Genomic DNA, 11,337 nt, shown 5'->3' with positions numbered 1-11,337 from the left:
GGGCCGTCTCAAAAAAAAAAAAAAAAAAAAAAAAAAGGAAGGAAATTTGAAAAAACCTTCTTCTACAGAACAAAGCACATTTTGGTGTCAGGCATGGTGGCTCACGCCTGTAATCCTAGCACTTTGGGAGGCCGAGGTGGGCAGATCACCTGAAGTCAGGAGTTCAAGACCAGCCTGGCCAACATGGTGAAATCCCATCTCTACTAGAAAACAAATACAAAATTGGCCGGGCATGGTGGCTCATGCCTGTAATCCCAGCACTTTGGGAGGCTGAGGTGGGCGGATCACCTGAGGTCGAGTTTGAGACCAGCCTAACCAACATGGAGAAACCCCATCTCTGCTAAAAATTAGCCAGGTGTGGTGGTGCAAGCCTATAATCCCAGCTACTTAGGACGCTGAGGCAGGAGAATTGCTTGAACCTGGGAGGTGGAGAGTGCAGTGAGCCAAGATCACACCACTGCTCTCCAGCCTAGGCGACTGAGGGAGACTATATCTCAAAAAAAAAAAAGAAATTGTATAGGGTGGGGCACAGTGACTGTCTGAGGGAAAGTTGGGGGCCTGGACCCCAAATATGAGCACAGGGAGGGGGAGGCCAGACGAGGAGAGATCAGACCCCAGGGGTCTGAGAGTGGAGGTGGGAAAGGTCACCCTCCCCTGACCTGTGCTTGTGGCCTGGGTTCCCTGGCAAGATGCTGGAGAGCCAGGTGACTGCCTGCCCCAAGATCTGTGCTGGGAAGCAGGACCGGAACCAGAAGACTGGGTTCCCGGAAGGGTGTGGGGGGCAGGGTTCCCCAGCCGCCACTCACAGCAATCACGATGTCCCTCATGTGAGGGAACTCCTCGGGGTGCAGGAAGGCCGTCAGCTCCTCCCGAGTGGCCATCGAGTCCCCATCCTGGTCGGCCACCCGGAAACGCCGCTCGTCCCGAGCCAGCATCTTTTTGTAGGTCTCTGCGTCCTCCACGTCATGGAATTCTTCACCTGGGGAAGGAAAGGTCTCAGTGAGATGAGCCTTAATGGAGGAAACGCCAAGCAGGTTAAAACAAAGTAAATCCTACTGGACTACAAATATTTCTGTGGAGTTAATAATAAGTATATATCAATAGGCTGGACGCGGTGTCTCACGCCTGTAATCCCAACACTTTGGGAGGCTGAGGCTGGCGGATCACTTGAGGTCAGGAGTTCGAGACCAGCCTGGCCAACATGATGAAACCCCATCTCTACTAAAAACACAAAATTAGCCTGTAATCCCAGCTACTTGAGAGGCTGAGGCAGGAGAATAGCTTGAACCTGGGAGGCGGAGGTTGCAGTGAGCCAAGACTGCGCCACTGCACTCCAGCCTGGGCAACAAGAGCGAAACTCCCTCAAAAAAAAGTATATATCGATACTTTATATATAATTTTTATGTATATTTATTATATAAGTATATAATATATAATATATTATTAGTGTGTATATATTTATTAATTTTTAATTTTTCTTTTTTTGAGATGGAGTCTCGCTGTCACCCAGGCTGCAGTCCAGTGGCCCAGTCTCGGCTCACTGCAAGCTCTGCCTCCCGGGTTCATGCCATTCTCCTGCCTCAACCCCCTGAGTAGCTGGGACTATAGGCACCCGCCACCGCGCCTGGCTAATTTTTTGTATTTTTAGTAGAGACAGGGTTTCACTGTGTTAGCCAGGATGGTCTTGATCTCCTGACCTCGTGATCCACCCACCTTGGCCTCCCAAAGTGCTGGGATTACAGGCATTAGCCACCGCGCCCAACCTATTTTTTTTATTTTTTATTTTTTTACTTTTTTGAGACACAGTCTCCCTGTGTCACCCAGGCTGGAGTGCAGTGTTGTAATCTCGGCTCACTGCAACTTCCGCCTCCTGGGTTCAAGCGATTCTCGTGTCTCACCCTCCAGAGTAGCTGTGGTTACAGGTGCATGCCATCACACCCAGCTAAGTTTTTTTTTTTTTTTTTTAGTAGAGATGGGGTTTTGCCATGTTGGCCAGGCTGGTCTCTAACTCCTGACCTCAAGTGATCCACCCGCCTCAGCCTCCCAAAGTGTTGGGATTACAGGCATGAGCCATTGCACCCAGGCTATATAACATATTATATCCACACAATAAATTAGCTAACTCGTGAGAGATTATATGCTAAGCTCTTTATGTAAAATGTAATCATCACAAAAAGCAGGCACAGTGGGTTTTTCCATGTGTTCTACTTTCTGAATGCAAAAACTGATTCCCGGAGAGAAGAAATAACTGATCCAAGGGTGTGGAGACAGGAATGATGGACTTTAAGTTGATAGTAGCCCTTTTGGCCCCAGACTGAGGCTGTGATGGGGTAGCTTACAGGGACTGAGATGGCTTGACTGAGAGGAAGGGAAGGGCATTGTAATTGGAGGGAACAATATGGGCAGAGGGTAGAGGTTTGAGGAGTGTGGTGAGTTCAGGAAAACCACAGAAGATCCATTTGGGGCAGAAAATGCAGAAAAACAAACCTACAGGTGGAGATGTCCGGGCTGAGGAGTGGGACTGTCTCCTGGGGGCCCAGGAAGGGGAGGGAGGGGCAGAGTCAGTGCTGGGTGTGAAGACTCCCCTGGAGCCCTGTGGAAGACAGGCTGGAGGGGGAGGCTGGGGCCAGGGACAGAGAGGAGAGGGGGGAGGGAATGAGGGCTGTGTGTGTGTGTGTGTGTGTGTGTGTGTGTGTGTGTGTGTGTGTGGAGGGGTGGGCCACTGGGGCTGGGGCTTGGGACAGAAAGGAGGGATCTGAGAGTCGGGGGCAGAGTAACTGGCTTTGGGGTTCTCAGGATGATGTCACGGAGGTTAGGGGTCAGGATGACAAAGCATGGAAAGTAGGTGTCCTTGGCCGTGGATCTGAAGTTCCCTAGTCATACTGTCACATTGTCATAGAGGTAGCAGGTCCCAGAATAAACTTCCTGAAGGGAGCCTGGGTAGCTCAGTTGGTAGAGCATTGGACTTTTAATCTGAGGGCCCAGGGTTCAAGTCCCTCTTTGGGCGTGTTCAGTGGCTTTTAGCATCTAATTCTGACTTCATGTTTGAAAAAAAGATCGTTTTTAGTATGCAGCTAAATACCAGAAAAATAAGCAAACGAAAAACAAAAAAGAGAAGCCAGAGGTGAGAAAGTGAAGATCTCAGTGATGGGCTCCTAAAAGTGGGTAGAGCCTGGTTAGGGGCCAGGGACTCCGGGTAAACGGGTTCAGGTTCTCAGAATGAGGGCGGTCCAGAGGTCGGGGTAACGTTGTATGGGGAGCAGGGTCGGGGGCTCGCCGCGTACCGGGCGCGTAGTGGCCATAGGTGGCGTTGCGCAGCTCCTCCCAACCCACACGCCCGTCGCGGTCCGTGTCGTACGTGTCCCAGGCCGCGCTCACCGAGTCCCGTATGTGCCGCTGCTGCGTGTGCGCGATCCACGCGCGAAGCTCGGCCAGCGATACCCAGCCGTCGCCGTCCCCCGCGCGGTCCATGCGGTCCACGATCCGCCTGCGAGCCGGGGCGGGCACAAGTCAGTCTCTGGTCCCGCCCCAGGCCCCGCCCCTCGCACGGGGCCACGCCCCCTGGGACACATCGGATCCGCGGGTGAACTGGGGAGGGACGCGTGTCAATTTCGGGACCAAACCCAGCGGAGGACCCTCAGCCTAGGGTCCACCCCCGGGACAAGTCACGCCCTTCCTGAAAACGAGCGGGCCTGCTGGGAGCACTGCGTGGGAGAGACCTACGACGATGCAGGGCCACCCTCTCCGCGCCGGCCCCGCCCTCGGCCTGCACGTGCTGCACCTCTAGCTGGGCTGAGCTGTGGTGGTGATGGGGAGCGCGGCGTCGCACTGCGCCCCTTGCCAGGGGGACCCTGTTCCAAGACTGACTTTGAACCCAGACAGCCACGGCCACACCCCCGAGCCCCGGCTGTCTCAGGCCCCGACCCGCCCCATACCCCGCCCCCTTACCAGGCTGCGCGTGTCAATTTCAGGCTCCTATCCCTCCAGCCCTGCCCTGCGCTGCGCCTGGTGGCTTTCTCCTGCCTGCTCCCGGCTGAATCAGGCACTGCCCGAGGACCATCACCCGCAACCCCAGGGGCTCGGTCTCTCTATACCCCTCCCCATGCTCCTCGGGGCTCCTGTGCCCCTCCCCGTCACATGTCAAGCCACTTAGGTTCCATCTCGCCCCTTCTCTCGGGCCACGCTTGTCAGCTCCCCGGCCCTTCTCCTCTCCATGTCAGGCCGGTCCCTCGCCCAATCTCTAATTAACAGAGACTACATGGAGCCCTCCTCCCTGTCACCGTCCCTAGACCCCCGCAGCCCCCTCCCTAAGGTCGAAAATCTGAGACAGAAAAAAAAAAAAAAGAAAATCTGACACAGCAGAGCCCTCTCCAGGCCTGCCTGAGTCACCGCCCCACCTCCCGCACCAGGTGGTCTCTGCTCCGGTCTGTCAAGGGCCGACTCTGTCCCCAGATTCACACCCTTCTCTGAAGTTACTGCTGTTGTTAAGAGCTTGGGCTCCACAGCCAGACATTTTAGGTCCAAATCCAGCCACTTCCTCTTACTGGCTGTGTGACTGTGGGCAAGTGACTTAACCTCTCTTGTGCCTCGGTTACCCCTCTGTAAAATAGAGAGAAAAAATGGTACCTACCCCAAAAGGGCAGCTCTGGGGAATAAATGAGTTTGGCCATGGAAAGCACTTAGGACAGGACAGGCGTGGTGACTCACACCTGTAATCCCAGGCTTGGCAAGCCAAGACGGGCGGATCGCTTGAGATCAGGCCTTCCAGACCAGCCTGGCCCACATAGTGAAACCTCATCTCTATTAAAAACACAAAAATTAGCCGGGCGTGGTGGCCCGAACCTGAAATCCCAGCTACTCGAAGGCTGACACGGGAGAACTGCTTGAATCCAGGAGGTGGAGGTTGCAGTGAGCCCAGATAGTACCACTGCACTCCAGCCTGGGCAACAGAGCGAGACTCCGTCTCAAATAATGATAATAATATAATAGGCCGGGCACGGTGGCTCACGCCTGTAATTCCAGCACTTTGGGAGGCCGAGGTGGGCAGATCACCTGAGGTCAGGAGTTCAAGACCAGCCTAGCCAACATGGTGAAACCCAGTCTCTACTAAAAATACAAAAATTAACTGTGTGCAGTGGTAGGTGCCTGTAATCTCCACTACTTGGGAGGCTGAGGCAGGAGAATCGCTTGAACCCAGGAGGTGTAGGTTGCAGTGAGCTGAGATCGTGCCACTGCACTCCGTCCTGGGCAACAAAGTAAGACCTTGTCGCAAAATAAATAAATAAATAAAAGGGCCAAAGGTCCTCTTCATGCCTCAATTTTAACCTAATTTGCTTTTCCCAAGGAGAGAAGGTAGAATTTCATTTCTCACAAAGAACTGAAGTTCAGTCCACGCCATTTCTCTGACCCCTGTCAATACCCCGGCAACTCTCTCCCAAACCCCACCTCCGAACACGCCCCAACCGCATGTCTCTCCTACCCCAGACGGGCCTGGCTTTCCTCTGGGGTGAGTTGGTCGAATTCCTTGGCCACTTCCCGTCCCAGGAAAGCCTCATGGTCGTACTGGAAGTTCCCGTGGGAGTCATCATGGGGGGCGTCGCTCAGGGGGGCCGCCTGGTGCACCCTCCCCTGGCCATGAGGGCCTGCGTCTGGGGACGGTTTCCCCTGGGCCCCGTGCCTCAGTAGCAACAGCAGCAGCAGAAGCGATGCTTGCCACATCATCGGTCCCTGGGGAGTGGCAAAGGCCAGGGGTCAGGGGTTACAGGTATGAGGACAGAGACGGGACAGGAGAATGGCGGGGTGGAGGGGTTACCTAGGACAGGACAGGGAGATGGAAGTTGGCTACAAACTTTGGGGCTCAAAAAGGGCGGGCGATGGGGGAAAAGAGGGCGTGATGCTTAGAGGTAAAGCCACCTATGGGGGGACCGACTCTTCTGACGGAGTCTCAGGGGGTCCCAGACCTGCGAGGGGGAATTTCAGGGAGAGACGTGGCGCACATCCCACGCAAAGTACAGGGCATAGTTGTGGCCAGCCAGAGGTCAGGGAGGCTCCCCGTCATTGCTCCCAGTCCGGACCCTGATCCTCGACCCGAGCCGCCCCGAGCCGCCCTGCCTGGACTGAGGCCCCCCACCCACTCCCTTTACCCAGTCATCCAGCTTCGCTCCGCTCTCCACGCTCGGCTCTGCGTTCCCGCAAAAGTGCCCAATTCGGCCGCTCTCCAGTCAGGCCCCGCCTCTGGCTGCGCAGAGCCCCGCCCCCCGCCCAATGAGCTCGCACGAGCGACTCACGGGGCGGGGCCAACGAGTGCCGGGAAGGCCGCCGGCGCCCCTCGCCACGTCCACAAGGGAAACCGCGGCCTGCCCAGGGAAGGCGGGTGGGCGACGCCGCAGTGACGCGGCCGGGGAGAACTACAACTCCTGTCAGTCGTCGCGGCACTCTGCCGTCCACCTCCAGCTGTTCTAGCCCCAACGCCTCACGGGAAATGTATTTTTCCCCCTCTTTCCCTTTGTCAGGATGGTTTAAGAAAGAGGTGTTAAGTCCCAACAGTCCTATACCAAAAAAAAAAAAAAAAAAAAAAGAAAAAAAGAAAAAAGAAAAGAAAAGAAAGAAAAGAAAAGAAGGCCGGGCGCGGTGGCTCACGCTCACGCCTGTAATCGCAGCACTTTGGGAGACCGAGGCGGGCGGATCACCTGAGGTCGGGAGTTCGAGACCAGCCTGACCAAAATGGAGAAACCCCGTCTCTACTAAACATACAAAATTAGCTGGGTGTGGTGGTGCATGCCTGTAATCCCAACTACTTTGGGAGGCTGAGGCAGGAGAATCGCTTGAACCCGGGAGGCGGAGGTTGCGGTCAGCCGCGCGCCATTGCATTCCAGCCTGGGCAACAAGAGCGAAACTCCATCCCCAAAAAAAAAAAAGAAAAAAAAAAGAAAAAAAAAAAGGACAAGCCGAATTGAGGGGCTGGAGGAAATACCCCATTTCCTCCAAGAGTGAACAGTGCTCCTCGCTCCTCTTCTGCTCCAGCGATTCAGATGGTCAGACAGTGGCCAAGAATTCCTCAAAATGCCTGGTACGGCAGTTATCCAGTAAACATTTGTAAAAGTTATGAATTAAAAATACATGAGCACAGTAGCTCAACGCCTGTAATCCCAGAACTTTGGGAGGCTGAGGCAGGTGGATCACCTAAGGTCAAGAGTTCCAGACCAGCCTGACCAACATGGTGAAACTCCCGTCTCTACTAAACATACAAAATTAGCCAGGTGTGGTGGCGCATGGCCGTAATCCCAGCTACTGGGGAGGCTGAGGCAGGAGAATCGCTTGAACCTGGGAAGCGGAGGTTGTGGTGAACCGAGATCAAGCCACTGTACTCCAGCCTGGCAGCCTGGGCTATAGAGCAAGATTCCGTCTCAAAAAAAAAAAAAAAAAAAGAACAGGCTGGGCGCAGTGGCTCACACCTGTAATCCCAGCACTTTGGGAGGCAGAGGCGGGTGGATCACCAGGTCAGAAGATCGAGACTATCCTGGCTAACATGGTGAAACCCCATCTCTACTAAAAATACAAAAAAATTTCCAGGCATGGTGGCAGGCACCTGTAGTCCCAGCTACTTGGGAGGCTGAGGCAGAATGGTGTGAACCCAAGAGGTGGAGCTTGCAGTGAGCCAAGATCACGCCACTGCACTTCAGCCTGGGCAAACAGAGCAAGACTCCGTCAAAAAAAAAAAAAAAGAAAAAAAGAAAAAGAAAATACGTGACCTGATGTATAAAACTGGCAGGTTCCCCTGTGGCAGCATGTTACCTGTAGGAGAGATCTAAGCCTCAGCGGCCAGTCCCCTGACTTATTCCCTTACCTCCCCTGCCTGAAAAATGATGAGAACACACTGATTCGGGCCCAAACTCGTGTTATATTATCGAGGTGGAAAAGAGCCATATGTATTAGGAGGGGAAACTGAGGCAGACCACAGGACGGGGCTCCAGAGGGAGGACAACATGGCCCAGGACCCCTTCTGGAGGCTCAGAGATGCCAGTGTTCCAGGAGGTCTCACAGCATGAAAGGGGCCTGACTACATTCGCTTTTAGCAGTCGGAATGGCGGATGGTCAGGCAGTGGTTGGGATCACATTTATATCCTTCGAATCAGCATCCTGGGCCTCCCCCGGGGTGGGCAGGAGGGACCCGGTGTCATCTCCACGGAGGGAGATCCAAGGGGCTGTGGAGAGAGAGGGGGCGGTCATCAGAATCTCTGAGGTGCTCTGGGTCTGACTGGCATCCCCCATTTCTGTGTGTGTCTCACACACACTCCCTCAGTCTCTAACCCCTTCCTTCTGGGCCTGTCTCCCCTTCTCCCAATTTTCCATCCTCCCTCTTTCTACATCTTTGCCTCCCTCCTCGGGGTCTCTGTCTCCCCCTTCCTCTGTCCCCTCTCTCTGTGCCTCTGTTCCCCCGTCTCTGGGTTTCTGTCTCCACTTCTCTCTGGTCTCTGTCCTCCTCTCTTTGGGTCTGTCCCCACACCAGGTCTCTCTCCTCCCAGGTCTGTTTGCCCCTCTCTTGGGGTCACTGTCCCTCTCTCCAAGGCTCTTCCTCCCGCTGCCCACACCTGGCAGCCCACTCCTCATCCTTCTCCACAACAGAGCTCCTCCTACAGCCGCTGCCGTGAGTAGCAAGACACCGATGACGATTCCCACCACGAGCACCGAGGACTTGGCTGGAGTTTCTGCAGCCAGAGAACGCTGTGAGATGTGGAGCAGCCCGTCCACCCCCACCCAGTCAGGACACAGCACTGGGGGGTCCCAGTCCCTCCCAGCCTCGGAGATCCCAGCACCAAGTGTCTGATGGACAGAGGCAAGGCCAGGCGGGCGATCTCGGCAGGGTGCCCCCAGGCTGGATGTAAGAACCAGCCACAGCACGAGCGGCCGCGGTCACACCAGCAATGGACCAGCAGTGGCAGGGTGGGGCTGTCCCGGCGCAGCGGGGAGAGGCAGGCAGAGCAGTGGGAAGTCAGCCTCATGGGCTCCGGCAGTAGCAAGGCAGCAGGTGGTCAGTCTTGGTGAGGACGGGCATAGCAGACAACGAATGGTCAGATTCCAGGAAGACCTGCAGCAGCTGCAGCAGCAGGATGGAAGACGGTCAGACTCAGGGAGGACTGGCCATGGTGGTTAACAGCTCTTCAGACTCAGTGAGGCCAGAAGCAGCAGGACAGAAGGCAGTCGGCCTTGGGAAGGACAAGGCATCAGGCTTTGGGGGCACTGACAGGCGCGAGGCACAAGGCAGTCAGATTCAAGGAGGTGGCAGCAGCGGGGAGGAAGGTCAGACTCAGGAAGGACCAGCGCAGCAGTGAGACAAGGCAACGGGAAACCAGGAGCATCACCACCGGGCGGGGCCTCACCCAGCTCCACCCTGAGGGGCTGCGCCAGCCCCACGTGCTGCACGATGCAGCAGTAGTGGTGCTCATCGCCACTTTTGACTGTTAGTGACGACGAGGCGTGGAAGGAGCCATCACTGTTGGGGCCGAAGTCGCCCTGGCCGGTGCCAGCGGCCAGCCCATTCCGCAGGAACCGAAGTTGCAGTTCCGGAGGGTAGAAGGAGAAGGCGCTGCAGGTAAGCACGGAAAAGCCAGGGTTGCCGGGTCGGGCCTTCAGGCGCATGGAGGGGGGCTCTGCAGGAAACCAGGCAGACAGGTCTAAGCCCCGAGCCCACCACTCCCAGGGCCAGGGCTGGGTAAGGACAGAAAGAGGCCTCCATGTTTGCAATGTGCTAACCCCGGATAATGTGGTGGTAAAAGAGGAGGCGCTTCCCAGGTGACAGAGACTGAACCTATCCACCCTGAAGGTGTCCCCTCAAGATGTCACCTCCCTGGGCTGGGCATGGTGGCTCACGCCTGTAATCCCAACACTTTGGGAGGCCAAAGTGGGTGGATCACCTGGGGTCAGGAGTTTGAGACCAGACTGGCCAACGTGGTGAAACCCCATCTCTACTAAAAATACAAAAATTAGCTGGGCACCTGTAGTCCCAGCTACTCAGGAGGCTGAGGCAGGAGAATCGCTTGAACCTGGAAGGCAGAGGTTGCAGTGAGCTGGGATCGCGCTACTGCACTCCAGCCTGAGTGACAGAGCGAGACCCCGTCTCGGGGAAAGGAAAAAAAAAAGATAGAGGATAATTATGAAAAATTCCTTACTAACACATTTGAAAATTTAGATGAACTGAACACATTCTTGATAAATACAACCTTCTAAACTGACACAAGAGGAAATTTAAAACGTCAGCAGTCCTGTAAGTATTTACATTTTTTTTTTTTTTTTTTGAGACGGAGTCTCGCTCTGTCGTCCAGGCTGGTGTGCAGTGGCAGGATCTCTGCTCACTGCAAGCTGTGCCTCCCAGGTTTACGCCATTCTCCTGCCTCAGCCTCCCAAGTAGCTGCAACTACAGGCGCCCGTCACCACGCCGACAGTTTTTTGTATTTTTAGTAGAGATGGGGTTTCACCATCTTAGCCAGGATGGTCTCAATCTCCTGACCTCGTGATCTGCCTGCCTCAGCCTCCCAAAGTGCTGGGATTACAGGCATGAGCCACCACGCCCGGCCTTTTTTTCCTGAGATAGAGTCTCGCTCTGTCACCCACGCATGATCTCAGCTCACTGCAACCCCCGCCTCCTGGGTTCAAGTGTTTCTTCTCCCTCAGTCTCCCGAGTAGCTGGGACTACAGGTGCACACACCACAGGTAATTTTGTTTTTAGTAGAGACAGGGTCTCACCATATTGGCCAAGCTGGTCTCAAATTCCTGACATTGTGATCTACCCCCGTCAGCCTCTCAAAGTGTTGGGATTACAGGCGTGATGCACCGTGCCCGGCCTATTTAAAATGTTTAATCCATAGTTTAAAACTTTCCGAAAACTAAAATTCCAGGTCCGGAAGACATCAATTAGTGAATTCTTCCAATGTAGAAATGATTCTACTCCTACGCAAACTCTTCAGGCAATAAAACAGAGGAAACACTCTCCCAGCATATTTTATGAGGTCAGCATCATCTTGACAACAAAGGACATTATAAGAAAGAGAACTTAAGGCCAATGTCTCTCATAAAAATAGATTCAGGATGGGTGCAGTAGCTCACACCTGGAATCCCAGCATTTTGGGAGGCCAAGGTGGGCGGATCAGGAGGTCAGGAGATCAAGACCATCCTGGCTAACACAGTGAAACTCCATCTCTACTAAAAATACAAAAAAATGAGCCGGGTGTGGTGGCGGGCGCCTGTAGTCCCAGCTACTCAGGAGGCTGAGGCAGGAGAATGGCGTGAACGCGGGAGTCGGAGCTTGCAGTAAGCCGAGATCACACCACTACTCTCCAG

General features: G+C 54.7%; 2 protein-coding genes and 1 non-coding gene across 3 annotated transcripts in view; 1 reads left to right on the top strand and 2 right to left on the bottom strand.

The window, feature by feature from the left end:
• The window catches only part of RCN3 (reticulocalbin 3), a 13,051-nt gene extending 6,460 nt beyond the window's left edge, over positions 1 to 6,591 (bottom strand). Inside the window, exons 1-4 of the mRNA XM_025369228.1 lie at positions 6,144 to 6,591; positions 5,480 to 5,727; positions 3,285 to 3,487; positions 807 to 979 (exon numbers count right to left, since the gene is read on the bottom strand). Of these exons, the coding sequence (XP_025225013.1) occupies positions 807 to 979; positions 3,285 to 3,487; positions 5,480 to 5,721 (618 nt within the window). The 5' untranslated portion in view covers positions 5,722 to 5,727; positions 6,144 to 6,591. The remainder of the gene's footprint in view (positions 1 to 806; positions 980 to 3,284; positions 3,488 to 5,479; positions 5,728 to 6,143) is intronic.
• On the top strand, positions 2,935 to 3,007 carry TRNAK-UUU. The gene has a single exon. It is a non-coding gene; the product is annotated as a tRNA-Lys (tRNA).
• Positions 6,592 to 7,880: 1,289 nt separating the features above from the next.
• FCGRT (Fc fragment of IgG receptor and transporter) lies at positions 7,881 to 10,266 on the bottom strand. Its single transcript, XM_025365760.1, has 3 exons — positions 9,381 to 10,266; positions 8,592 to 8,708; positions 7,881 to 8,204 (listed from the first exon to the last, which is right to left on the bottom strand). Exons 1-3 carry the CDS (start codon positions 9,637 to 9,639, stop codon positions 8,095 to 8,097), a joined length of 486 nt encoding a protein of 161 aa, XP_025221545.1. The 5' UTR covers positions 9,640 to 10,266; the 3' UTR covers positions 7,881 to 8,094.
• Positions 10,267 to 11,337: the final 1,071 nt, after the last annotated feature.

The sequence above is a fragment of the Theropithecus gelada genome, chromosome 19 (genome assembly GCF_003255815.1).
Source record: "Theropithecus gelada isolate Dixy chromosome 19, Tgel_1.0, whole genome shotgun sequence".
Classification (NCBI taxonomy): Eukaryota; Metazoa; Chordata; class Mammalia; order Primates; family Cercopithecidae; genus Theropithecus; species Theropithecus gelada.
Note: the sequence above shows the minus strand (reverse complement) of the source record. Positions and strands in the feature narration are given on the sequence as shown.